The 27,672-nt window shown below is 48.9% G+C and overlaps 2 protein-coding genes and 1 long non-coding RNA gene across 4 annotated transcripts in view; 2 read left to right on the top strand and 1 right to left on the bottom strand.

Annotated features, from left to right (window-relative positions):
* The window catches only part of LOC140594266 (uncharacterized), a 45,400-nt gene extending 41,402 nt beyond the window's left edge, over positions 1-3,998 (top strand). The window contains exon 11 of the transcript XR_011995030.1: positions 717-3,998. The gene's annotated coding sequence lies outside the window, so the exon portion shown is untranslated. The remainder of the gene's footprint in view (positions 1-716) is intronic.
* Positions 3,999-15,115: 11,117 nt separating this feature from the next.
* The window catches only part of LOC140594280 (small G protein signaling modulator 1-like), a 49,631-nt gene continuing 37,074 nt past the window's right edge, over positions 15,116-27,672 (top strand). Inside the window, exons 1-2 of the mRNA XM_072725189.1 lie at positions 15,116-15,261; positions 15,366-15,409. Coding sequence (XP_072581290.1) covers positions 15,243-15,261; positions 15,366-15,409 — 63 coding nt within the window. The 5' untranslated portion in view covers positions 15,116-15,242. The remainder of the gene's footprint in view (positions 15,262-15,365; positions 15,410-27,672) is intronic.
* On the bottom strand, positions 21,423-27,097 carry LOC140594286 (uncharacterized). Of its 2 annotated transcripts, XR_011995036.1 has the most exons (3): positions 26,055-27,097; positions 22,635-24,284; positions 21,423-21,777 (listed from the first exon to the last, which is right to left on the bottom strand). It is a non-coding gene; the product is annotated as an uncharacterized lncRNA (long non-coding RNA). The 2 variants fall into 2 exon arrangements; XR_011995035.1 differs by having other exon boundaries at positions 22,635-27,097.

Here is a 27,672-nt window from a genome sequence, read left to right as displayed (position 1 = left end):
ATGCTCTACTGGGCTCTGGCACTGTGGTTGGTATGATGAGGGATGAAATGTGTAACTTCATTGACTGTAAGGAATTTCCACATATGCAGGCATGTCTGGCTATCGGCTGCCTCCTTGGATAGCTCAGGTCTAGGATCCAAAAATGAGGAAGCTGTGACCTCCCTGCCCTAGGCCTAGGGGTTCCTGCAGTGGAATTTGCTGGCCTGACCTGACTTCATTTCTGTTGGTCTCTGGGCTCCTATCCATGAGGCAGGCACTACAGGAGGTCCTGGCATCACTCAGACAGGAAGGTCTGCACTCAGGTCCTAGAGGAATCCTAGCAGGGGCTGCTTCTAAGCAGAGGAGAGGACCCCATACACATGGGCTGGTAATGAGGCAGAGGGGGCACACCTCATCCTCTTCAGAAGCTCACACTTTTCCTTCCTGATGCAGGCTAGAGCCTAGGTAGGTACTGGTTTAGTGTGGGGCCCCACACCCCAGACATGCTGAGCAGGGACCTTGCCAACCCAGAAGTGGATCCCAGTTTTTGAGTTGCTGAACTCACTGAGCCCTGGCGTCCACGTATCTCTACTTCCCGCTATCTCTATGGACACAAACTCCTTACCTGAATTCTACCCCTTTGCTTGTGAAAACATGTCCATGGGTCTCCACCTGGAAGACCCGTTTTCTGGTTTGGGTTTTTGTTTATTTCACTACACCTGTGATTTTCATTCCAGTGAGGACCCAGAATCAGATTGGCGCTCCTGACTAAAGACAGGAAGAGACTGCTTCAGGGTACGTACCGCTGTCACTAGTTCTGAGGCCACCTGCAGGTACAGAAGAGAGAACACCATGAGGCTCAGCTCCCTCTTACTCTGCACTGATTTTACTGCTCTCAAAAACTTAAGGAAGCCAGATGGGAGGGACATCATGTTTGACACACTGGTGCCCAAATAAATGACAGGACACCTGGAGGAAGCTGCTTTTCCTGAAGGATGTGTCTCTCCAGCTCATTCAGATGCTGACTACAGGATCACTCAACCAAGCAGGAGAAACCACTGCTGAGGGAATGTACCCCATCTCGCTGTTTATTTCCAGCTTTGGTGTTGCCAATGGTAAACATCCTCTGAAATAAGGTAACGGTTGGCAAGGGGCAACCACTCAGCCCTTTTCTCAAGAGGAAGATTATGTATTTCACCTCAGAGAGCCACTGTCTGATTTTCATCATCACAATTTGTGTGGAAAGAAACCAAGAAAGCAACATTCATTCCTCCGTTAATGATACTGAAGCTCACCTTGACGATACTGATTTGTTCTTCCTCACTGATGTTTTCCATGAATTTTGTTATGAGGAATGAATCCAAGGATGAAACTAGAAGGACACAGAGAATCCATCAGTACATTCGTCATGCTGCTCAAGAATACCTCAGGTAGAGATTCCTGAGTTGCTCGGTCATTTAGGAGTCTGCCTTCAGCTCAGGTCAGGCTGTCTAGGACCTGGAATTGAGGCTAGTTTGGGGCTCCCTTCTCAGCAAATGGTCTGTTTCTCTCACCCTCCCTCTGCCCCTCTCACCTCTTCTGCTCCCTTTCTCTCAAATAAATAAGTAAAAGCACAGAAGAAAATAAGAGAGTAATTTTGGGACTGTTGCTCATTACGAATGGAGGGCTAGAGAACATGGAGGCACTAGGTTAGCAAGCATGGGCCGATCTGCACTGTTGGGCCACCCACGGTCTGAGGACTCTAAGATGTACTGTGTGAGGAGGTTCTGTTTTTTGTTATTTTTTAAGAATGTCGACTGAGTCCATCTTGTGGTGTCGGTGGGACATATCTGCTGGGGAGTCTACCTCACTCATTCTCCTCCTCACTTTCTCTGTATTTCTCTGTGTCACTGTCTCTATCCTCTCTCTCTCACTATCGGTCTGTCTCTCTCTCACACACTGCATAGAGTCAACAAGTCACCTCCCCCAAGCCTGTTGCACTCACAGCCACTCCACGCACAGAGAATACATTGGCTTCCTAGGAATGTAGAAACACGGACCTCTTTTCTCACCTGGGAAAGCTGCCTATCTCACACACTCCCAAGCCTTAGGAACATGGAATCTGGGTGCCTGGACAGCAAGGGTGTCTGGGTGTGAGGACAGCAAGGTTGCCCCATCTGCCTTACTATTTAGAGTTTTTCCTAAGCAAGAGACTGATGATTCCAGAATACACACCAGTTTCGCTGCTTTCTGAGGTGACCTGCAGTTACACAAAAGAGGAGAAGATGGGGGTCAGTTCATGTGTATACTTTGTCATTGATTCTCTGGTGAGTACTGAACACCAAATGAACAAGTGTCGTAAAGTCAAAGGCCCCCAAAGGAAGCACAGATTGCACCCACGGAGAAAGCATGAGCTTTTCCTGGGAGATAGATCTCCCAGGTTGACTGAAGCAGCAATTCCAAATTCAGAATTCAAGGCGGAAAAGTGCTTCTGAGCAAATGTCCCCTACTGCACAGTTTACATCCTCCCCTCCCAACACCCCACCAAGATGGTACTTACACCAAAAAAATACACTGTTCCTTACCATATGTGCATTCCCTTCAAAAAGAGGAAAACCAAGAGAGCAACATTTCTAATACAGGTAAAATGGGGCAGGCTTCCCATAGAAGTGGGTGGAGAGTCTTTCAAGGATTCTTCAAACTCAGACGCCACAGCCTTGGCAAGATCTAGGAGGACACAGAGTATCAGTGCATTGGTTGTGGTGCTCAGGGATTAGTGAGATCAGTGTTTACATCCATACAGGGGAAGCCTGCATGGTAACGAGGCTACTGCTAGGCCGTCATTGGTGGATGAGGAAAAACCTTCAGCTCAGGCCAAGGTCCCAGGGTCTGGGATCCATCTCCTCTTTGGGCACCCTGCTCAGCGGGGTTGTGCTTCTCCCCTTCCCTCTGCCCTTCTCCCTTGCATATGCTCTCTCCTGCTGTCTCTCTGTCTCTCTCAAATAAAAACTTTAAAAAAGGCAATGGCAACTTTAAGTATCATGAAATAATCAGTGTAAAAGAGAACTGATGGGCACATCGATTCCAATGATGGGTTCCCTTCTCTCATAGAGCTCGTTGTGAAACCCAGCCCCATGTTCCTACCTTCTTGACCTCTTCCAAAACCATTTCTGCCTCTGTAGATCCACATATGCTGTCATGTCTCTTGAATGGTTTTGCACTTGATTTCAACCGTCAAAAGACGGTGGGCTTGTGCAATGTTGGGCAATCCTTCATCTGTTCTTTTTTAGTCTATTACTCTGTTGTTTTTATTCATTAATCTGTCGTTATCAAAATCAACCATTATGGGAGAGATTTAAATACCGAATGTGTACCATTTACAAATAACCATAGTTGTGAAAAAGAGCGGAGAGGGCAGGCTTCCACATGTACATCAAAGCAGTCACAGGGTGAAAGGTCCAGCATAGGGAATATGATCAATGGAATGGTATTAGTGCTCTATGGGGACCCAAAGAATCTATGCTTGGGGTGAGTGCAGTTTCAATGAACGTAAGTGCCAATCATAGGTGGTACACCTGAAACAGATGTAACCTTGTGGGTCATCTTCACCCGAATTTAAAAGCCGTAATAATGTGGTCAGCGGGGTGGTTCCTTCGGTTGAGCATCTCTCTTTGGCTCGTGTCATGATCCCAGGGTCCTGGGTTACAAAATATTATGCATATGTCAAAACACACCCAAATGCAGCGCAGTTCTTAATAGAAGTGGTCGACGTCAATGATAATAATATCGCTACGCCGTTTTCTTGTAATAAATGTTCCACACTGATGTTGGTGAGAATAACTGTGGACGTTTTGTGCCAAACGATAGGGTGACGGGTTTTTATAGTATATGCTGCATTATGATATCAACCTAACCTTAACGTCAAGAATATGCTCTATTTCTTAAAACACAATAAGAGTTTTATTTGCTAATATTAAACACGGACAAATATGTCCAAATGTTAACTTACAACACTTCCCATTAAATCTGACCAAATTAGAGTTCTCAATGCGATTTCACTATTTTGGACACAAACTAATGACTGACCTTTTAAATTAAGATGTGGACACATGAAACATAAACAATACGGCTTAGGAGGTCTGTCTTTACTACGGCACCCTGAGCAAAACTGAGTAAGGATTCCTTTGTGTGTGTGTGTGGAGAGAGCAAAAGAGCAAGGAGGAGAGGGGCAGAGGGAAGGGAAGAGAGAATACGAAGCAGGCTTCATGCTGAATATGGGTGAATCTGATGACCCTGAGGTCACGAACAGAGCTGAAAACCAGGAGGCAGAAACTTAGCTGACAGAAACACTCAGGTGCCCCCTGGATAAGATTTCTTGAGGCTATTTAACGAATGAATTTTCATGTCACCTTCTAATGATGCCACGGACGGTTCCAACTTCTGTGTGTGCCACAGGGGATGTTAAATTAGGTATTTTCACCCACGTTCCAGGGCGGGTGTCCCCAGGTTGTCTACACGGTTCTCGTTCTGGCGTTTCCACAGTAGATCCTGGGAAATAAGTGGATATAGAAAGAGCTGTTGACAGGTTGCTGTTAGAAGAGCCTCGAAAATTAAGGAGTCAATCCCATTTACAATTGCACCCAAAAGCATAAGATACCTAGGAAGAAACCTAACCGAAGAGGTGAAGGATCTATACCCTAAACACTACAGAACGCTCCTGAAGGAAATGGAGGAAGGCACAAAGAGACGTAAAAATACTCCGTGCTCATGAGGGCTGGAAGAACGAATATTGTGAAAATGTCCACGCGACCCAGGGCAATTTACACATGTCATGCAATCCCTATCAAGATACCATGGACTTTCCTCAGGGAGTTGGAACAAACCATCTTAAGATTTGTGTGGAACCGGAAAAGACCCCGAATAGCAGGGGACTGACTATTCAAAACGAAGACCACAGCTGGGGGCATCACAATGCCAGATTTCAGGTTGTACTGCAAAGCCGTGGCCGTCCAGACAGTGTAGTAGTGGCACAAAAACAGACCCATAGATCAATGGAACCGAATAGCGATACCAGAAGTGGACCCTCAAGTTTACGGTCAACTGATATGCGACAAAGGAGGAAAGACTACGCACTGGAGAAAAGACTGTCTCTTCAATAAATGGTGCTGGGGAAATTGGACATCCACATGCAGAAGAAGGAAACTGGACCATTCTCTGACACCACAAACAAAGATAAACTCAAAATGGATGAAAGATCTAAATGTGAGACAAGAATCCATCCCAGTCCTCAAGGAGAACACGAGTAACACCCATTCTCAACTTGGCCAGAGCAACGTCTCACAAGATACATCCGCGTGGGCAAGAGAAACAAAAGCAACAATGAAGTATTGGGACTTCACCCAGATTGAAAGCTCCTGCACAGGAAAAGAAACAGTCCACAAAAGTAAAAGACAACCTACAGAACAGGAGAAGATACTTGCAAAGGACCTCTCAGACAAAGGGCTGGTGTCCAAGATCTATAAGGAACGCATTCAACTCAAGAGCAAAGAAACAAACAATCCAATCGTGAAACGGGCAAAAGACACAAACAGAAATCTCACAGAGGAAGACATGGACACGGCCAACAAGCACAGGAGAACATGCCCCGCATCGCTGGCCATCAGGGAACTACCGATCCAAACCCAAATGATGAGATACCACCTCACACCAGTGGGAATGGGGAAAAGTCACAAGACAGGAAACCACAAATTTGGAGAGGATGCGGACAAAGGGGAACCCTCTTGCACTGTAGGTGGGAATGTGTACAGCCACTCTAGAAAACTGTGTGGATGGAGGTTCCTCAAAGAGTTAAAAATAGATCTTCCCTACAGCCCAACAATTGCACTGCTGGGGATTTACCCCAAAGGTGCAGATGTGGTGGAATGCGGGGATACCTACACCCCGCTGTTTATGGCAGCAATGTCCACAGTAGGCAAACTGTGGGAGGAGCCTCGGGGTCCATCAAGAGATGAATGGATAAAGAATATGTGGTCCACGGCTACAATGGAATTGTTACCGAGCCACAAGAGATGACAAATACCCCCCGTTTGCTCCGACGTGGACGGACCTGCAGGGACTTATGCTGAGTGAAGTAAGTCCATCGGAAGAGGTCACACTTGATATGGTCTCATTCATTTAGGGAGTATAAAACCTAGGGAAAGGGAATAAAGGGAATGGAGAAAATGAGTGAAAGTATTAGTGAGGGTGACAAAACAGAAGACAGACCGAACTCTGGGAACTGAACAAGGGGTAGTGGAAGGGGAGGTGTGTGGGCAGTTGGGGCGACCAGGTGATGGGCAGTGATGCAGCGGAGGGGCGGGGCGGGGGGGCGGGGTCACATGGTGGGATGAGCACTGGGTGTGATGCTATAAGCGTTCAATTTGCGGGCAAATTGAACTGCAGTGAAAATGTTTAAAGAAAGAAAACATTTTGCTAATATTTAACACAAACTAGTATGTCCAAATGTTGTCAGCCTCACAAGCCCTCCCACTAAATCTGACCAAATTAGAGTTCTCAATGCGATTTTACTATTTTGGCCAAAGACTAATGACTGACCTTTTAAATTAATATTTGGACACGTGAAACAAAGAATACGGCTGAGGAGGTCTGTCTTTACTACGACACCCTGAGCAAAACTGAGTAAGGATTCCTTTGTGTGTGTGTGTGTGTGTGTGTGTGTGGAGAGAGCAAAAGAGCAAGTGTAAGGAGGAGAGGGGCAGAGGCAAAGGAAGAGAGAGTACGAAGCAGCCTCCATGCTGAATATGGGTGAATCTGACAACCTTGAGGTCATGACCAGAGCTGAAACCCAGGAGGCAGAGACTTAGCTGACAGAAACACCCAGGTGCCCCTAGGACAAGATTTCTTGAGGCTATTATTTAATGAATCAATTTTCATGTTACCCTCTGGGCTTTCATCCGTTGGCTGAACTTTTCTGTTGTGGAAGATGGCAAATAGCTTTGGCCGTGCTCCTGGGCAGGTGTACCCAGGTTGTCTGCTAGATTCTGGTTGGGTTGTATTCACAGCAGCTCCTGGGAAATAAATGGACATAGAAAGAGCTGTTGACTGACAGGTTGTTGTTAGAAGAGCCTCGAAAATTAAGGAGTCAATCCCATTTACAACTGCACCCAAAAGCATAAGCTACCCAGGAATAAACCTAACCAAAGAGGTAAAGGATCTGTACCCTAAACACCACAGAACGTTCCTGAAAGAAATCGAGGAAGGCATCAAGAGAAGGAAAAAGGTTCCATGCTCATGGAGAGGAAGAATTAATAATGTGAAAATGTCCATACTACCCAGGGCAATTTACACATTTCACGCAATCCCGATCAAAATACCGGGGACTTTCTTCAGAGAGTTGGAACAGACCATCTTAAGATTCTAGTGTGGAACCGGAAAAGACCCCAAAGAGCCAGGGGACTATTCAAAACGAAGGCCACAGCTGGGGGCATCACAAGGCCCGATTTCAGGTTGTACTACAAAGCCGTGGCCATCAAGACAGTGTGGTAGTGGCACAAAAACAGACCCATAGCTCAATGGAACCGAATAGCGAATCCAGAAGTGGACCCTCAACTTTATGGTCAACTAATATTTGAGAAAGCAGGAAAGACTATCCCTGGAAAAAGACAGTCTCTTCAAAAAAGGGTGCTGGGAACATTGGACATCCACATGCAGAAGAAGGAAGCTAGACCATTCTCTGACACCACACACAAAGAAAAACTCAAAAAGGATGAAAGATCTAAATGTGAGACAAGAATCCATCCAAATCCGAGAGGCGAACAGAGGCAACACCGTTTTTCAACTTGGCCACAGCAACATCTCGCAAGATACGTCCGCCAAGGCAAGAGAAACAAAAGCAACAAGGAATTATTGGGACTTCAGCCAGATCGAAAGCTCCTGCGCAGCAAAAGAAACAGTCCACAAAAGTAAAAGACAACCTACAGAACGGGAGAAGATACTTGCAAACGACCGCTCAGTCAAAGGGCTAGTGTCCAAGATCTATAAAGAACATACTCAACTCAAGAGCAGAGAAACAAACAATCCGATCGTGAAACGGGCAAAAGACCCGAACAGAAATCTCACAGGGGAAGAGAGAGACACGGCCAACAAGCACATGAGAACATGCCCCACATCGCTGGCCATCAGGAAACTACAGATCCAAACCCCCAGGAGATACCACCTCACACCGGTGGGAATGGGGAAAAGTCACAAGACAGGAAACAACAAATGTTGGAGAGGACGCGGACAAAGGGGAACCCTCTTGCACTGTAGGTGGGAATGTGAACTGGTGCAGCCACTCCGGAAAACTGTGTGGAGGTTCCTCAAAGAGTTAAGAACAGATCTTTCCTCCGGCCCAGCAATGGCACTGCTGGGGATATACCCCAAAGCTGCAGATGCGGTGAAATGCGGGGACACCTGCCTCCCGATGTTTATGGCAGCAATGTCCACAATAGCCAAACTGTGGAAGGAGCCTCGGGGTCCATCGAGAGATGAATGGATAAAGAAGATGTGGTCCACGGCTACAAGGGAATATTACTCAGCCATGAGAAACCACAAACACCTACCATTTGCTCTGACGTGGACGCACCTGGAGGGATTATGCTGAGTGAAGTAAGTCCATCGGAAAAGGACAAACTTGATATGGTCTCATTCATTTGGGTGATATAAAAACTAGTGAAAGGGAATAAAGGGAATGGAGACAATGAGGGAAAATATCAGTGAGGGTGACAAAACAGGAGACATACCCAACTCCGGTAACTGAACAAGAGGTAGTGGAAGGGGAAGTTGGGCTGGAGGTTAGGGCGACCCAGTGATGGGTAATGATGTGGCCCGGGGGGGCGGGGGGTGGTGTGCGGGGGCGCGTGGCGCACTTGGCGGGATGAGCACTGGGTGTTTTGCTATAGCGTTCAATTTGCCGGCAAATTGAACTGCAGTAAAAATGTTTAAAAAGAGTACATTTTGGGGGATCCCTGGGAGGCGCAGCGGTTTGGCACCTGCCTTTGGCCTAGGGCGCGATCCTGGAGACCCGGGATTGAGTCCCACATCGGGCTCCCGGTGCATGGAGCCTGCTTCTCGTCTGCCTGTGTCTCTGCCTCTCTCTCCCTCTCTCTGTGACTATCATAAAAAAAAAAAAAAGAAAAAAAAAAAAAGAAAAAAAAAAAAAGAAAAAAGAGTACATTTTGCAAATATTTAACACGGACTTGTATGTCCAAATGTTAGCCCCACAAGCCCTCTCACTAAATCTGACCAATTTAGAGTTCTCAATGCGATTTTACTACTTTGGCCACAGACTAATGACTGACCTTTTAAATTAAGATGTGGACACATGAAACATAAACAATACGGCTTAGGAGGTCTGTCTTAACAATGGCCCCCAAGCAAAACTGAATAATGATTCTGTTTTGTGTGTGTGGAGAGAGCAAAAGAGCAAGTGTAAGGAGGAGAGGGGCAGAGGCAAAGGAAGAGGGAATACGAAGCAGGCTCCATGCTGAATATGGGTGAATCTGATGACCCTGAGGTCACGAACAGAGCTAAAAACCAGGAGGCAGAGACTTAGCTGACAGAAACACTCAGGTGCCCCCTGGACAAGATTTCTTGAGGCTATTTAACGAATGAATTTCCATGTCACCTTCTAATGATGCCACGGACCGTTCCAACTTCTGTGTGTGCCACAGGGGATGTTAAATTAAGCATTTTCACCCACATTCCAGGGCGGGTGTCCCCAGGTTGTCTACACGGTTCTCATTCCGGCGTTTCCACAGTAGAACCTGGGAAATAAGTGGACATAGAAAGAGCTGTTGACAGGTTGCTGTTAGAAGACCCTCGAATACTAAGGAGTCAATCAATCCCTTTTACAATTGCACCCAAAAGCGTAAGATACCTAAGGAAGAAACCTAACCAAAGAGGTGAAGGATCTATACCCTAAACACTACAGAACGCTCCTGAAGGAAATGGAGGAAGGCACAAAGAGATGGAAAAATACTCCGTGCTCATGAGGGTTGGAGGAACGAATACTGTGAAAATGTCCCTGCGACCCAGGGCAATTTACACATTTCATGCAATCCCTATCAAGATACCATGGACTTCCCTCAGGGAGTTGGAACAAACCATCTTAAGATTAGTGTGGAACCGGAAAAGACCCCAAATAGCCAGGGGACTATTCAAAACCAAGACCACAGCTGGGGGCATCACAATGCCAGATTTCAGGTTGTACTACAAAGCCGTGGCCGTCCAGACAGTGTGGTACTGGCACAAATGTGATCCTGGGAAATAAGTGGAAATACAGATCATGACTTCTAGAATTGTCCTGTTGTATGTAACCTCATTCCTTCAAAAACCCAGGAACCCAGAGAGGATGTACATTTCCAAAGTAAAGTTTTTAAAGGATTATTTTGAGTGCACTCAGCTGTGCACCCAAATACTCTAGGGATAGTGTCCTGAAGAGGCAGAAAATCAATTATGTAAAACCAACAACTTTTTAACAGCAGCTTACTTAAGAAAAACATTTGGTGCCGTTACAGAGCAATTACTTTTTACTCATATCTGATATAAAGTGATTTAAATTGGCAGAAGTAATGATTACAGAAATGTCTCTAAAATATTCTTGGCCCTAAAGGGAGGGAAAAACAAAACAAGACAAAACCAGAGAGGGAGACAAACCAGAAGAGAGTCTCAACTTAGGAAGTAAACTGAGGGTTGCTGCAGGGGAAGTGGGCTGGGGGATGGGGTGACTGGGTGGTGGGCACTAAGGAGGGCACATGATGTACTACTGAGTCCTTGTTATAGACAACTGAGTCCGTAAACTCTGCCTCTCAAGCAAGTAATACGCTACATGTGTATTGGATTTTAATTAAAAATAAGTAAAATACACTTGGCCCTAGATGCCCTAAAATTTACATCCAAATATCCTAGTCTAACACCTGAAAATCACGTCCTCTAGGTATTCTAAGACATCGGCAAGCGTAACTGTTTTGTAGTTTAAGTGACACGTTTGCTTAATTAAAAGAAGATGTCTACCTAAGAGAGAAAGGGGATTTTTAAAATCCTGGATGGAGGTTTCATTAAATAGCCTAAGTACTTGTCACTTAACATTCAGATGACTAATCCTTACAGATTCCTTAGAAGGCTGAGAAATTATTAACCATCCCTGTTAATACAACATTTTTCATGGCTCTTAGGTCATTAATAGGAGTTTTAAGTTCTTGGGGTACCTGGGTGACTCAGTCTGGCTAAGCCTCTGCTTCAGCTGGGGTGACCTCGGGGTCCAGGGGTCAAGCCCCTTCCAGCAGGCGGCGCGCAGGGCAGGGGGTGGAGGCTGCCCCGTCGGAGACTGCGGGGGCTGCGGGGGCTGCCGGGGCCGGGGCTGCCGGGTCGGGGCTGCGGGGCCGAGGCTGCCGGGTCGGGGCTGCGGGGCCGAGGCTGCCGGGGCGGGGGCTGCCCGGGCGCCGGCAGCGGCCAGGCGGCGGCGGCGACGGTGAAGACGGCGGTTGGGCTGGGTAAGAGCGCGCTGCCCGCGGCGTGGCGGCGGAGGGGGCGGGGCCGAGGGGCGGGGCCTCGGAGGGGCGGTCCCGTGGGCGGGGCCTCGGAGGGGCGGGGCCGCGGGAGGAGCCCGGAGCAGCGGGTGGCCCAGCCCAGGCAGCCTCCCAGGAGCGCTGAGTCAAGGCAGGAGGTCGCCCCACCGGGCCAGTGCGGACGAGGAGCGGGAAGAGCGAGGCGCTGGCGACCCCACCACGGGAGTCGCTCCCTTCCACGCACGGGGCCCGCTTCTGAGATGAGCTCTGCGTGTTATGCCGTATGTTGGCAAATTGAGCTCCAATAAAAGTAAAAGAAATTAGATTCTTTGTACCTGAACCTAGAATATAATATTTCAACCTGTAGCTTCTTTGTTTATTCTTCTTTCCAATCTTCTAGAATTCTCATAAAAAGAACATGGGTCTAGAACACAATGAAGAAAAATGAAACTCGTGTGTGTGTGTGTGTGTGGAGGGGGTTAATAATTCTGGGGAGTTCTTAAAGTAAGGTAATATTACTCATTTAATATATGTTGATAGCATCAGTCTACACCCTGGTCACTGGTGGACATGTTCCTTAACAAGTGTTGAAATTCCCAAAATGTTTTAACTAGAGTAACCAGTTATTACGTAGCACTTTATAAGTTTTTTTTTTTTTACTTTATAAGTATTAATACAAATGAATCATTGAGTTTTAGGGAAAATCAGTAATACCTGAAAATCATCTATATTTACTTTGAATTTCTTTAAAGAAATAGAGTGTGGACTCTACATACTGATTTATTGAAGATGACACTAGTAGGTAAGGAACTAAAAAACATCAGTGGCCAGCACCCTTGAGTTTATTGTTGCTTTGCATTTCTGTGTCAGAGGTAATGCAATCACAGTTGGACTAGGGACTTCAGGGACTCCTGGCTTTCTGAGAGCGATGATCCCATGGTAGTCTCCGGCTTCACTCAAAAGGCAGCCAAAATTAACTAAAGAAAATCTCTTTAGAAAGAAATGTGAAACAGTGTATGTTTTAATCAGTATCTGTTCTAGGGACATTTCAGTGGAGATTTTCTTCCATGTGACTGGAATTTCCAAAGAACAAGACCAATCAAAGCCTCTAGCTCTAGTAACACAGTATATTTTAATGACCTAGAATTTCTAACATATTTATCTAATTCAGCATCTTTACTGATCCAAATTTTCTATTTTTCTTTTTTCTTTCTTTCTTCTTCTTTTTTTTTCCTCCCAGCTAAATATCTTTTCCATTCCCCTTCTTCTTCTGCATTTTGATCAGGTCCTAAGAATTACATCCACAAAATATGGAAATCCTTCCATATAAAACAGATAACTTAGTAACTGGATAACCAATTGATTCAGAACTAAGAAGGAAGATCTTATTGAAAACTTTGGAACTTTTGTTTTGATTCCAGAGATGCTGGCATGAGTACAGAAAGGGAGTCATCTCAGATAAAAATGATTTATAGATTTTTCTAACAGAAGTTTTTTGAGGTCCTTTCATATGCAAATTTATTCAAATAGCACTTACATTTAGCCATCTACCTCTCTATATTTGACCATTTAATTCTCAGAGAGCATCTATTTTCTTTTCTTTTTTAAGATTTTATTTATTTATTCCTGAGAATACCCAGAGAGGAGAGAGAGAGAGAGAGAGAGAGAGAGAGAGAGAGAGGCAGAGACAAAGGCAGAGGGAGAAGCAGGCTCCGTGCAGGGATCCTGACGTCCTCCGGGATCACGCCCTGGGCTGTAGGCGGCGCTAAACCGCTGAGCCACCGGGGCTGCGCGAGAGCATCTATCTTCTGTGAAAGGACCCGGGTGTTGGAACGCAGGAACAGAAGACTAAGTGAGCTATCATTCCAATATTGTGATTATACGATTTGTTAGAAAATAAGAATTTATTTATTTATTAAAGATGTATTTATTTATTTATGATAGACAGAGAGAGAGAGAGAGAGGCAGAGACACAGGAGGAGGGAGAAGCAGGCTCCATGCTGGGAGCCCGACGTGGGACTCAATCCCGGGACTCCAGGATGGGGCCCTGGGCCAAAGGCAGGCGCTAAATCCCTGAGCCACCCAGGGATCCCCAAGAAGAATAATTTAAATATGTAGTATTGCCTTCTCTGTATATCTGTACTAAGCAGGTGGTAGGAGTAAGCCTATGCAGCTATCTCTGCATTTACTTGTAGAACCAATTATAGAAATAATTATGAAAGCGAATGCAAATAGGTATTCACTTGGCATAGAAAATTATTTTAGCAATGAAATTCTTGAGTTTCCATAATACCACTGAAATATATACGCGCATATATAATACATACATACCATGTATGTATATGGTATGTATATGGTATGTATACCAAGCACACACACACACACACACACACATATACATATATACAAATATATGTTTAAGTGGTCAGAGGGATTCTCCTCTTTTCTAATTTTATCAGCTTTCTTTCTTTTGGCATTTCCTTTTCTTTATTCAAAAACTCCAGCTTTCATTTCAGTCATGAGCAAGTCTAGGAGTTGAGCTAAAGTGGCAGGAGATGAGTGATAGTAATAGGGAGAGAAATCAAGAATGAAAGGGAATTGGTATGACTAAGCCTCACCCATAAACGGCCCCTGCACCAAAGTCCAGAATAGTCTCGTGAGTGTGTGTATGTGTAAAGAAAGAAAGAAAGGATAAACATTAGGTCCAACATTATTAGTACAAACGTGAGATAAACATAAATCAGAGAAAGACATTAAGCAAATCTTCAGTGGCCAAAATGAGGGGAAAAAGTGGAGTCACTCATCTTTTGGGTACTCTGGGACACGTAAGAATCTCTGCCAAAAGACTCGGTATTTCAAGGACAAGAGATTGAAGAGCCTAACGTGAAAATCTCTTACGTAGGTCTGGGGGTTGAAGTTAAACTATTGATAAGAACAGAGAAATTCCACAGAAAGAATTTAACCAAACAACCGATTTCTGGTTTCGTACCTTCACATTCAGGGTCCAGAGTTCTCTAGAAAGGCACACCCCCAACAAAAGATTTAGAGAGTCTGAATATAAAGCCTTGCTAAGCAGTTATTCAAATCATACTTATCAAACAAATGAATAAATCTCGAGTGAGAGTCAACAGAAAGCCAAAGAACAAGATTCTCAATAATAACAATAATACTAATGATTAATAATAATAGAGCAGCTATCTCGTAATATCGCAGGGTCACGCCCCCAGCGGAAGGCAGGTGCCAAACCGCCGAGCAACCCGGGCGTCCCATATTCTGTCCATTTTAGAGATGAGAACACTGAGGCCCAGAGAGCGTCAGGAACAGTCCCACCGGCTCCCGCGGCCACCTCCAGCCTGGCACCGAGCGGACGTCCAGGAAGGGACGCAGCCCCGCCCCGCCCCGCCCCGCCCCGCCCCGCAGGGGGTGGGACTGCGGCGCCGCGCGTGGTGGGCGGGGCTGCCCGCGGGGGCGGGGCGGGGCCGGGCGAGGCCTGGGGCGTGCGCGCGGCCCGGAGGACCCTCCCGCTGGGCGCCCGGCCGCGCGGCGGCGGCTCGGGAGGGGCGGGGCGGGGCGGGGCGGGGCGGGGCGGGGCGGGGCGGGGCGGCCGCGCGGGGGGCCCTGACGTCACCGGGCCCTCGGCCCCGCCCCGCCGCGGCTGCTGCAGCCGAGCCCGCGAGCGAGCGCCGCCGCCGCCGCCGCCGCCGCCGCCGCCCGGTCGGGAACGCAGCGCGCGCGGCCATGGCCTCGGGCCCCGCGGGTAAGCGGGTGAGCGGGCGCGGGGCGCGGGGGCGGCGGGAGGGCGGCCCGTGCCCCCGCCCCCAGCGCTCGGCTGACCCGCCGTCCCCCCGTCTCGTCCCACAGAGGCGGACACGCGGCAGAGGCTGCTGCGCACTGTCAAGAAGGAGGTAGGTGCCGGGGGTGGGGTGGCCGGGGGCGCGACCCTGCGGAGGGAGCCGCCGGAGCTCCCCCGGGGGAAGGGTCTCCAAAGGGGTGGGGGCCCGTGGCAGCGGGGCGGCCACCTGAGCTGTGGGGCTCACCTGGTAGGACTGGAGGCGGGTGAGTTGGGGGTGGGGGCCTCAGGTACGGGGTCGATGCTTGGCTGCTGTGTGTAGGGGCGGACGCAGCGGGAGGGCCGCCCCCGATGGGGCACACCCGGGCGTGTCTGGGTAGGACCCCCTCTTGTGGAGGAGCAGGTGGGTGGGTCTCATTAAGGGGAGGCAAGCACCTGGGGGCTGACTGGACTTACTGGGAGGTGAGGGGCTGGGTAGGGCTGCAGAAGGAGGACCAGACTTCGGGAAAAGGGAACGGTTCACTTTGGGTAACACCCCCCATCTCCCCTTCCCCACAAGTCTCAGTCCTTAGAGCCGCCCCCAGGAGCTTGGGGACTCCCTCCCCGAAAGTCCCTGGTCATTGGGTTGCACCATCTGTGGGCCTGTGCCAGGGCGTCTTGGCAGGCGAGTTCCCCTCGCCCACCCCTGCCCACCCCTGCCCACCCCCCCACCCCCGACACGCAGTAGGGTGCGAATCAGGCAGGGTTCACCTGCCCCTCCGCCCCCTTCACTCTCCTTGGGGCCAGCTGGGAGCCCAGTCTAGCCTTTAGCGAATAGCCCTCGACTTCCCGGAGAGGGGCGAACCTGCAGTGGTGGGTTCCTGGGAAGCATGTAGATGCCCGGACTGTGTGTGGAGCACGCTCACTCCTGTGTGGGCGCCGACATGTGCTGTGAGTGTGTGTCTGAGGCTGTCTGTGCATCTGCCTGGAGGTAACCAAGTGTGTCTCCGTATTGCGTGTACATGTGTCTGTGTGTGGATCTGTTTTTGTGAGTATGGTGTGTGACCGTGTGATGCGTAAGTCTCTGCGTGCGTGAGTGAGGCTGCGACCAGGTATGTGTGACTGTATGTGTGTGTGCTGCCCTCCTTATGCTGCCTCACATCCCTCACCTGGGACCCGATCGCTGTTGAGCGGCATCACCTCTGTACCTTGAGTCCTCAGCCCGAGATCACAGAGGGCTGTAGACCTTGGGGCTGGCCTGATTGCGTGTGTGTGTGTGTGTGTGTGTACGCATGCGTGTGCACACACGAGGAGGGTGTCAGCCTGGTGTCAGCACTGAGCACCCAGAAGCCCCTCCCTGCATGGTGGCAGTCAGCCATCAAAGACAGCCTGGAAGAGGGGACCTGTGGCTGCCCCTCCCTCCTCAGAAAGCATGGGCGCATGTTGTGCGTAGGTCTCTGTGTGGCATGTCTCGTGTTGTTCAAAGAATCAGCTCTAGAGCTAGTTGTATATTCTGGCATTTCTGAATAAGGATCCGTAATGAGGGATGTGGAGTTCCTCAGAAAGGTCCAGAACTTTTCAGTTTGGCCCTCTTAGAGGCATTGTGGGACCTGAAGAAAGCTCTATCTAGATAGACCATCTTTCCAACAAAACCTGCACACCTGCAATTTTCTGATGACGAGTTGGTGGAGGGTGTCTTATAGAAACTCTCTCAAAAGCCTTCAGGTTAAAAGCCTGTAGTCTCTTTGTTCATTGTTTAAACCTAGATGTAATTTGTACTCCCCGGAGATTGTCACATGGAATGGCTGTGTTTTCTTTTCTTTTGAAGCGTTTAGTTATTATTCATGAGAGACACACAGAGAGAAGCAGAGACACAGGCAGAGGGAGAAGCAGGCTCCCTGTGCGGAGCCTGACGCAGGACTCGATCCCAGGACCCCGGGATCAAGCCCTGAGCCAAAGGCAGACACTCAGCCACTGAGCCACCCAGGCATCCCCGGAATGGCTGTTTCTCAGGAAATGGCTTGCTGGTTCAATGGAAGGGGTCTACGGGTAGAAGAGCCTGGGAGCAAGGCGTCAGGGAGGGCAGTGCCTCTCGGTATCTGCTTCTGGGCAGGGCTTCAGCTGGGCCTTTGGCCTGGTTCTGCCAGGAGCTCCCTTGGTGCCCTGGACAAGTCCTTTCCTCTCTCAAGGACTCAGTTTCCACAGCTGGAGAAAGAGGCATTGGTGCAATGCTCCTGGAGGTCCTACCCATGTCAGTCTAGTTTGGAATATCGGCAAGCTGTGGAGGACACGTTGCCTCCAGTGACCAGAGTTGTCAGCTTGCATCCTCTGTCCTGGGAGCAGCCGAGTTTGGGGCTTAGAATGAGCTTTCTGCCTGGCCTAAGGCTGAGGCCATCACTTGATCAGAGGGACCCCTTGGCATCCTGCTTGGTGCCTGAAGGGGTCAGGGACAGAACCTCGCAAGTTTGGGCAAAGGTCCTTGACCCTGGATCTGCAGTCAGAAGGCAGGTTTATAGCCACAAGTTGGTGGCTGATTCTAAATTCTGCATTTCTCAGGGCACATCATTTCAGTAATCAGAGTTTCCATAGAGTGGGTACTATTCTGTGCCGTATCCTGTGTACACGGTGACTTTATGAGGTGACTGAGGCTGCCCCCATTTCATGGACAAGGAAACCAAGCCTGGAGACGAGGTGTGGATTGCTCAAGAGAACACAGCCAAGAAGGTGCAAAGCCGGGGACTTAACCCCCCAGATCTGTCTGACATCAGAGCCAGGCTCTTACCTCTATATCCTAAACGTGCTCATCCGTGTCTCCACGGCACCACAGTCTCAGCTGTGGATGGAATGATTTCCATCTTACAGAGGTGAAAAATGGCCCAGACGGGATAAGTGATTTCTCAAGGGCACAGAAGCAGTCAAGGGAAGACAAGTTCAAGTCTTCTATGAACCCCTTGTTCAGCATGGGTGCCCCTAAGGGCGTGGCGATGAGTCCATGCCCCACCGAAGCAGACCTCCTCTCTCCTTGCCTTCCTCTGCCCACCTCTTGGGAGAGCATCTTGTCCCAGTATCAGAGAGCCAGTCTTCAATGGAATGGTGGAGGCAAACTCTTTGCGTAGAAATCTGGGAGTCAAGTCTGCTCTTCCTTCTCCTCATCTTTTGGGTTCAGAGAAGTCACATCCCTGCCTGTCATAGCCTCATCCAAAGGTACCTCCCGTCATTCTTCCTGGAAAGGGTGGCTTAACAGTCAGTTTCTTTAGACAAGGTTTGCAAGCTTGGGCTGAGCCACAGAAGCCAGAAAAGCCAGCAGCGGCTATGGGGCTGGAAGCTCTGTCCTGTGCTGACTCTGGGAGCCAGTACGACTCAGAACCATGAAGCAGGTCAAGAAAGGAGCATTGGGCTCACCCAGAGCTGGGTTCAAATTCTGACATGTTTATTTACTGAAGGGTGTCTGTGTGCCAGACACAGGACTGGGCTCTGCGGATGCAGCAGTGAATAAGAGAAGTCCTGCCCTCTTAGGGCTGACATTCCCATTTTGGTACACAGATCCTGATAGACATTCTGAGTGTAATTCAGAGGATTATGACAGCCTTTGCGCCAAGGTGTGAAGGAGAGGTACTTGGCACCACAAGAACATACAACAAGGTCAAGGTGGCCCAGGAAGGCGCCCTGGAGGAAGTGATGTTAAGAAGATACGTGAAGGGGATCCCTGGGTGGCGCGGTGGTTTAGCGCCTGCCTTTGGCCCAGGGCGCGATTCTGGAGACCCGGGATCGAATCCCACGTCGGGCTTCTGGTGCATGGAGCCTGCTTCTCCCTCTGCCTATGTCTCTGCCTCTCTCTCTCTCTCTCTCTCTCTGTGTGTGTGTGATTATCATGAATAAATAAAAATTAAAAAAAAAAAAAAAGAAGATACGTGAAGGATGAGCACACCTTTAAGATGAAGGCAGGAGGTGGGAAGACAGAGGAGAACCATTCCTGGCAGAGGGAACTGCATATACAAAGACTTTGTGGCTGGAGGGAGCACCGTGAACTTGAGTGATGAGAGGACTCTGAAGTGGCTGGAGGACAGAGAGGAAGGAGCATGGTGCCAAATGCAGAGGGGCAGAGCTGGAAGTCCTATCCTAAAAGCACAGGGAAAACGGATGGGGAGGACAGGAGCTAGGTGGAGGAAGAGGGCGGAGCTAAACTTGATGGCTTGTAATTGCACAGCCTTAGAGGGGCATCTGTCTGTACCTTCACAAGGGTCTGAGTTTCAGTTTATTCCCAGTGAGGATGAAGATCACTTGTCAGGATAAGCGATGTGAAAACACCCACCACATTAGCCTGAGCTGCCTCTGGGCAGGCATCTTATTTTTTCTGTCTCCCCAGTGTCGCCCAGGAGATAGGGTGGCCTGGGTGAGATTTCCTGCAGTTAAACCCAATCAGCTCTATTCTGGCTCCACCCTGGCTCGCTTTGCCCTCCCCTCCTTTCTCCTCCCAGCCTCCAACCCTTAATTTTGTTTTGGTTCCCAGAGTGGCAGCTGCAGGGACCGGCTTCTTGTTGCCATGACGACTGCCATTAAAGGAGCCAGCCACTTGAGCCAGGTTGATAACGGAAGCCAAGTGACTAACAGCCTTGTTTTCTTGCCTTGGGCTAGGCCTGGGAGGCCTCTTAATTGGAAGAGACAAAAGCAGGTGCTTGAGGGCAGGAGGACAGACCCCCGGGGGAAGGAGGCAGGGGGATGAGGCCAGTGCTGGAGAGGAGGCTCTTGTGGACCTCTGCAAACTGGAGCTGGTATGAGAGCTGCCATGGGGAGCCCTTGCCACAGCGGCTGAGCTGGGCGCGTTTGGGGAGCTGTGCCTTCCAGCCTTGGGACAGGGTAGGGGTGTGACGGGATGGTGGAGGAGGGTTTCACATCCTAAGAAGATTGGAGGAAGTGAGAGAATCAACTGATGTTTCTACTGAGATCCCTGTGGTGCTTCCACTTGGATCTACTTCTTCTCAATAAAAGAGGGGCAACAGTTTTGCCCCCCAGGTGAGGTTGCTGGACACCGTATAGGTCATCGAGTTAAATTCGAATTCCAGATAAACAGAAGTAAAGTGCCTAGTGCTAAATCTGGCAGCCCTAGCCCAGGGGACATTTGGTAATGTCTGGAGCCATTTCTCCTCAAAAACGAGGGTGTGACTGACATCTAGTGGGTAGAGTCCAGAGATGCTGCTCAACCTCCTGCGATGCAGAGGACAGCCCCCCTCCCCCCCCCCCCCCCCCCCACCAAGAAGTGTCAGCCCAGACTGGCACTGTGGTTGAGAGAGAGAAACCTCTGTGCTGGAAAACTCCTTCACTTCTTCATGACGGCCCAAGGAGGGAGGATACTTGTCTCCTTCGCTCCATAAAGGAGGAGCTGGAGGCACAGAGGGGTTAAGCAGCTCACTTTAAGGTCACACAGCCAGTCTGTGGAGAAGCCAGGATTCAAATCCTGCTTTGTCAGCTCTGAAGGGTGGCCTCACAGAGGTCCAGCAGAGTCCCCGGAGACATGGCTTGAGGTCAGGCGTATGTAGGGGAAGAGATGGGGCAGCAAAGGCCCGCTAGATGCACCCTGCTTGGGGCTTTGCTCCATTAGATGGCAGGGAGCTGTAGAAAATTTATGAGCAAGGAGGGTCTTGCTTGGACTTGGACTTCAGAAAGTATCAGCTGGTAACAGGTCCAAGATGGAGCTTTTTGCCACTTTTAGAAGAAAGCTTCCTCCTTTCTTTCCTGCCTCCTTCCTTCCTTTCCTTCCTTTCTTCTTTCCTTCCTCTCTATCCCACCTCCTCTCCCTCCTTCCATTCCTGACGTTTTTTGCTGCCTCCTTTCTTCCAGGAATATTTATTGAACATCAACTATGTACCAGGTACAGCTCTAGGAACTGTAGAAAAGGTGCAAAGCGACATCCCTGCTCACATGCTCTCATGAAGCATAGGATCTAGTTGGGGGACAGATAGATAAACAATAAATATATGCAGGCACCCCTTGGAGATATCGTGGGTTCAGTTCCAAGCCACCAGAAGAAAGCAAATATTGTGATAAGTCAAATCGAAGGAATTTTTTGGTTTCCCAGTGCATGTAAAAGTTGTGTTTACACTATAGTGTAGTCTATTAAGTGTGTGAAAGAATTATGTCTAAAAAAATAATATAATTATTATATTTTTAATATAATCATCTTAATCTAGAAATACTGTGTTATGTCACATATTACAATTAATTTTATTTTTATTTTATTGTACATATTGTATACATGTTTTAAGGGGAGTGGGAGGTGAAGGCTTCCAAAAAAAACCATTTTACTGTTAAAAAAAATGCTGACCATCATGAGTTTTCATAATCACTGATCACAGATCACTATGACAAACATAATAATAATGAGAAGTTTTGCAATATTGTTAGAATTACCAAAGTGTGACACAGAGTCAGGAAGTGAGCAAATGCTATTGGGAAAATGGTGCTGATACAGACTTGCTTGATGCAAGATGGCCACAAACCTTCAATCTGTAAAAAGAAAAAAAAGAAAAAAAAGAAAAGAAAAACAAAAGTAGTGTCTGCAAAGTACAAGAAAGCAAAGTATGCCTGTGTTAGAAGTCACAAATGCTGTGAGGAAAATAAAGCTAGAAAGTGGGTGGAGAGTATCTGGGTAGCTCAGTGTTTGAGCATCTGCCTTTGGCTCAGATCGTGATTGCGGGTTCTGGGATCAAGTCCTGTATCAGGCTTCCCGCAGGGAGCCTGCTTCTGCCCCTGCCTATGTCTCTGCCTCTCTCTGTGTGTCTCTCCTGAATAAATAAATAGAAATCTTAAAAGAAAAGAACGAAAAGAAAAAGAAAGTGAGTGGAGCGGAATGGGCAGTGCTTTCCAGAGGAGGTGGTCAGGCATGGCCTCTGATACTATGACATTTGAGCAGAGACCTAAAGGGAAGGAGGGAACCCTGCTGACCTCTGCAGGAAAGGTGTTCCTGCCAGAGGGAACAGCATAGGCAAAGGCCCTGAGTCAGGAACGATGAATAGCAAAGAGGTCAAGGAGCCTGGAGTGGAGTGAACAGAAGGGAGGAGGAGACAGGTCAGAGAGGGAGCAGGAGGCCATTCCTGCAGGGTCTTGTGGCCCCCCCGGAAATGAGACGGGACCCGTGGGAGAATTTTGAACAAGGGGAGAAGCATGAATTCATCCACGTTGCGGACTGCTCTGGCCACAGCCGAGCAATAAATGCAGGGCACAAATCGGGGGCACAGAGTCTTTAGGCAAGAGAAGAAACTTCGCTGTTCTCTTCTGAGCTTTCAATTCTTAGGCTAGAAACCACAGCGCCTTACTCTGCCCCACTCCCCCACTGGCCAAATAGGGGTTCCAGAAATACTTGCCAGTCAAGTAGATGCAGGAATACTGGGTGTGGATATTTTGGGGTTCTCTGATGCTTATAGGGTTGACTCAGATCAGTTCACGTGTGTCGTGTTTTCAGGCTTAAGCTGGCAGAAATTCTCCTCGTGAATAATGCAGCCACATCCGTGCGGTGTGTTTTGATGCTTTTTTCAGGTCTCTGGCAATGCGGCTTCCAGGAGCTTTTGCTAGCACAGGGCCTGGTGGGCTTTAGCACCCTGGTTTGATGTGAGGAGGGTGGCAGGTGGGGCCTAGCTTTCCGGCTGGGTTATGTCTCCTGTGCAGTCTGGCTGGGTCTTCCCTGCAGTAACCTCTTGAAGGGCTCCGGGAAATGGTAGTGTAGCATTTGTTGCTGGTCGGCAGGTAGGAAATGGCATTTGTGCACCCCACTTGCTGGCTGCAGACCCCAGGATGGGAAGTGAGGACACCAAAGTCCTTGTCCCAGCGCTGCCCCTAACCACCTGTGGCCGCCCGCAGTTTCCTTCTGCCTATGCCATTCTGCTTTCCAAGTGGACGCAGTTGGACAGCTCCGGGATTCTAAGAACCTCAAACCATCAGATTTGGCCAGCATCCCTCCCCGAGAGCCAGGTCTCTCGCATTTTCTCAACAAGGAATTTGCCAAGTCTGTATTTAAGACCTATTAAAACTCGGTCACTGATAAGACCATCTGGGAATCTTCGTTCTGGTCAGGAAAAGCAAAGGCTCAACTAAAGGCATTCTAACAGGATAAAGATTTTTTTATTTCTTAAACAGTATTTACTGAGCATCTTATGGTGATGGCCTCATTTAATTGTCATGAAGCCACACAAAGTGGATAAAACACTGTCCCTTAAAGGTAAGGATAGTGACACACGGAGATGGCAAATAAGTCACCAAAGGTCACCGACAGTGTCAGTGGTACAGCTTGGATTCTGGCTCTGGAACCGGGCTCCGCATCACTCCGGAGCTGAAACCAATGACCTATCACATATGGTGATGAGCTCCTCTGAGCACGTGGAGTTGGCAAAAGGTCCAGGCTTTGGAATCGGACAGCCTTGTGTTCCAAGTTTGAGTCCTGCCATTTAGTGGATGCTTGGACCTTTCCAGCTTTGGTGTCCTCGTGCATCAGGTGGCGAGGGTATCCTGTACCGCGCAGCACTGCTGCGATGCTATCACTGCCAGGTATTCACCAGTATTTATGAAGGGACCAGGCAGAGTGCTTGGCTTACCCATTTAAGAGCAAGATAGAAATCAGTCGCAGAAGGACATTGTGCTGCCCTGTCTGGTCAGTCACATGAACTTGTAGATGTTCTCAGTGTAGGATCTTGCTCTCTTTGGGTAAGCCCCAGGCTGGGGGTGCTGCTGCCACAGGAGCAGTGCCGCAGACTGGGAAGAGGGTATTTCTTGGGGTCCAAAGGAACGAGCCCTTGAGCGGGGGTGGGGAAGGCTGAGTCTTGCCTGGCTGCCTCAACATCCTGAGGTGGGCAGTTGGATCTTCCCTCTGGGTCTGCTTATTCATTGGCCTCGTGGCAATAATCCCTCAGCTGAAGAAATTCTGACGCCCTTGTGAGCTTGCGGGTCTTGTCACTTAGCCACCGCGAGGCCCTGGATGAGCAGCTAAGTGCTGAAGGCCAGGGGGAGGCAGTGTACTTTTCCTTGAGTAGTAGAGGAAGACAAGAAATAAATAGATTCTTGTGCTTTTTCATTGGACAAACTTGAAAGAACTCAGTTTTGTAAAGGACAATAACCGTTCCTTTGGCAGTGAGTCTCCTACTTAAAAATCAGAGAACGGAAGCCTCAAGACTTGAGACTTGATGATACCTGGGACCTTGACTGGATTCTTCTTTAATTTTTAATTTTTATTATTTTTAATTTTTATTATTTAATTTTTATTATTTAGTAAATTACATTTAATTAGAATTATAGCAACTATCATGCATTTGTTTCCTTCTTTTTGAGAACTAGACATCTTTACAACCACCATTTATTAAATGCTGCTCTAACTTGCTTTGTTTGATCTCATTTAGTGCTCAAAGCGAGCTTCCTATAGAGTAGGTACAAATAGAGACTCTTCTTTACTGATGAGAGAAACTGAAGCTCAGAGAGGTTAAGAAACTGGACCAAGGTCACACAACTGAGACGTAGCACGGCGCGGTATTTTAGCCGGCTCCACCCATTTCAATTTGGATGATAACTTGCTAACCAAACCAGCTCAAACAATGAATAAATATATGAAGATCAAGCCAAGAGGGAAAGAGAGCCTTAAGAAATCGACGTTATGGTTTCAGGGGTTTGGGAAGTTTGGAGTGAGGCCAGCTTCAGGTACAGCTCTATCCAGGGGTTCCAATGATGTCATCAGGACCCTCTGTGTTTTCTGGTCTCTGCACTGATTTTCTCTGTGCTAGCTTTCTGCTTTGTTGGTCTCTGTGGGGAGGGAGAATGTTGCCCAGCTCTCAGGTTACAACCTGCCAGCTTGGCATCAGCAGACAGAGAGCTTCGCCTTCCCCCCCCAACCCCCCTGCTGTGGTTCTCCTGGAAGATTCAGGATTAGGTTTCATTGGACCTCCGCCCCAGTCACATATGGCTTTTGCGCCAATCACTCTGGGACTCATCGCTTAGATCTGTCAAGCTGGAGGGATGCTGTGGGGGTCAGCCCAGTGAGAGGGAGGGAGGGGACCCAGAGGAAGTCCAGGTGACATGACCAGGCAGGGACATGGGAACGAACTAGGCAGACAAGACACAGATGCCTGCCTGGGCAGGGTGAGGGCCCCAGCATCTGGAGCTCAGCCCCGCGGTGCGGAAGTGACCTCCTGGGTGCTAGGTGTCTGTGGGATCTAGGGGCCTGGGCAACCCTGAAGTTATGCAGACACTTTGTACTTGTTGTAGGGAGAGAGTATCCTCAGTACGTCTCTGAGGTCCACAACCCCAAAACCCAAATGCGGTTCGGAACCGCTCAGCAAGATGCTGGAATTTGAAGATGAATACAGTTTCCCCGATCTCGGCTTGCTCAGAAATGAAATGCTCCCTAGTTTGTAACCCAGTGAGCCCTCCAAAAACAACCACCCCTAACAACAATCATAATTAGCATTTACCGGGCACCTACTGTGTTCCAGACCTGCACCATCCAATTGGAGCCACTAGTGTTACATGTTTATATTTAAAGGAAGTAAAACTCAAATAAAAAAATCCTGTTGCTCAGTTGTCCCAAGTTTCAAGTAGCCGCATGTGGCTAGGGATCCCGTTTTGGACATTTTAGGCACAGAGCATTTTCCAGAAAGTTCTGTTGTGTCCTAGACATTGTGCTAAGTGCTCTACATCCATGAACATATTTCAGTCTTAAAACAGCTCAGAGGGGTAGGTCCTATTTATTATCCCTTTTTATAGAGGGGAGTAAATTGAAGCACGAAGGAAGTGAAGTGACTTACCCAAGGCCACACAGCTGGTGAGGGAGCAGAGCCAGGGTACTCACCCAGCCCTTGGATGTGATGCTTGGCTGCTTTTCCTCCCAGTGTAGGCTAGAGGTGGCTAATGTGTTTTCTGGCTCACCCTGTGCTGTTTGAAGCAACCATCTGGAATTCGTGTTCTTATCTCCTGTAGCTGCCCAGACCCCCAGAGAGAATTGAGGCCGCTCCAGCGTCTGTGCGTGCCTTCCTGATCCACGAGGCCCGTGGGTCTGAGGAAGTGGGGCGTGTTGCCAGGGGAGCCGCCTCACACAGCAGCAGAGCACCCAGGAGAGGGCTGGCCGGTCTCCAGGGCGTGGGCTGGGAATGTGAGACACGCAGGCTGTTTTCTCCGGGAATGGAGGGGCGGGGGATTGACTGTCTTCACAGTTCCATCATCTCCCTGAGTGGCTGTGTGCGGGAGGTGTAGCTGGGGGGACCTTTTTGCCAAAATGCCCCCAGGTGAATGCCCCAGAACCAGGCCCTTGCGTGACCTTCTCGTCAGGGGGTGTCTGAGCACCTGTGCAGGGCACCTGTGTGAGGGAAACCCAATCTCAGCGCCCAGAACGCCCTGCTTCCAGGTCAGGGCAGGTTGGCCAGTCCCTATACTCTGAGGGAACGATGCGTGGTGCCTATTTATAGCATCCCAGAAAAGGGTTAACTGGGGCTGTCCTAGCAGCAGCCCACTGAGAAACAGGCTTTTGCTTCCCTTGTAAGGCCCACAGCCATGTTTAGGGCAGGTGCTAAGAGGGAAGACTTTGCTAGCACTAGGACTCTGAAGATCCAGGTGCCATGGCTTCATCACCTATGTCCCCGCCCCCCCGCTCTCTCCCACAGGCACAGATGGGGCTGCAGAAGGACCGTCCTGTGTCTCTGCTTTCATTATCCATCTGTGTGGATGTGGAGGGCAGGGTGGAAGTGTGTGGGTGGGAGGGTGGGGCAGGGCTGTTCTGGAACCGTGTATGAGAGAGAGCAAGAGTCCAGGAGAGGAAGCTTTGATCCGTTCACCAGCGGCTACTGGGCTCTCGCTGTGTGCCAGACGCCTTCAGACCCCTTCTCTGAGAAGGCCCCAGCCCTGTGCAGGCTGCGATGGGCTGAGGGCAGGGAGGAACCCATCTGGAAGGAGGCCCTTTGCCTATGTGCCGGAGCGTTGGGATCCCTGCTGACATCCTACAGTAGCAGCAGAGCACAGACAAGATATTTCCTTTTTTACTTTCTTCTTTTTTAATAATAGACTTTATTTTTTATAGCACGTTTAGGTTCACAATGAAACTGAACAGAAAGTACTGAGATTTCCTATACATCTCTTTATCTGCCCTAAAAATCCTCTGCGCTCTGCTGTTCATCCCTTTCTGCCCCCAACCCCTGGCAACCACTGATCTTTTTGCCGTCTCCATGGTGTTGCTCTTTCCAGAATGTCCTGCAGCTGCATTTGGACAGCATGTAGCCTTTTCAGATTCTTTGGTTTCAGTAATACGTGTTTCAGGTTGAAGGTTTCCCTCTTGCTACCATGATTCTCCATTGGAGACCTATGTGCAGAGGGGAGGGGGAGCTGGGTGGTATTGGGCACACCTGGGGAGGTCAGTGGTGAAAAGGTTTGGCA

The sequence above is a fragment of the Vulpes vulpes genome, chromosome 10 (genome assembly GCF_048418805.1).
Source record: "Vulpes vulpes isolate BD-2025 chromosome 10, VulVul3, whole genome shotgun sequence".
Taxonomy (NCBI): Eukaryota; Metazoa; Chordata; class Mammalia; order Carnivora; family Canidae; genus Vulpes; species Vulpes vulpes.
This window is presented reverse-complemented; position numbering and strand designations above follow the sequence as displayed.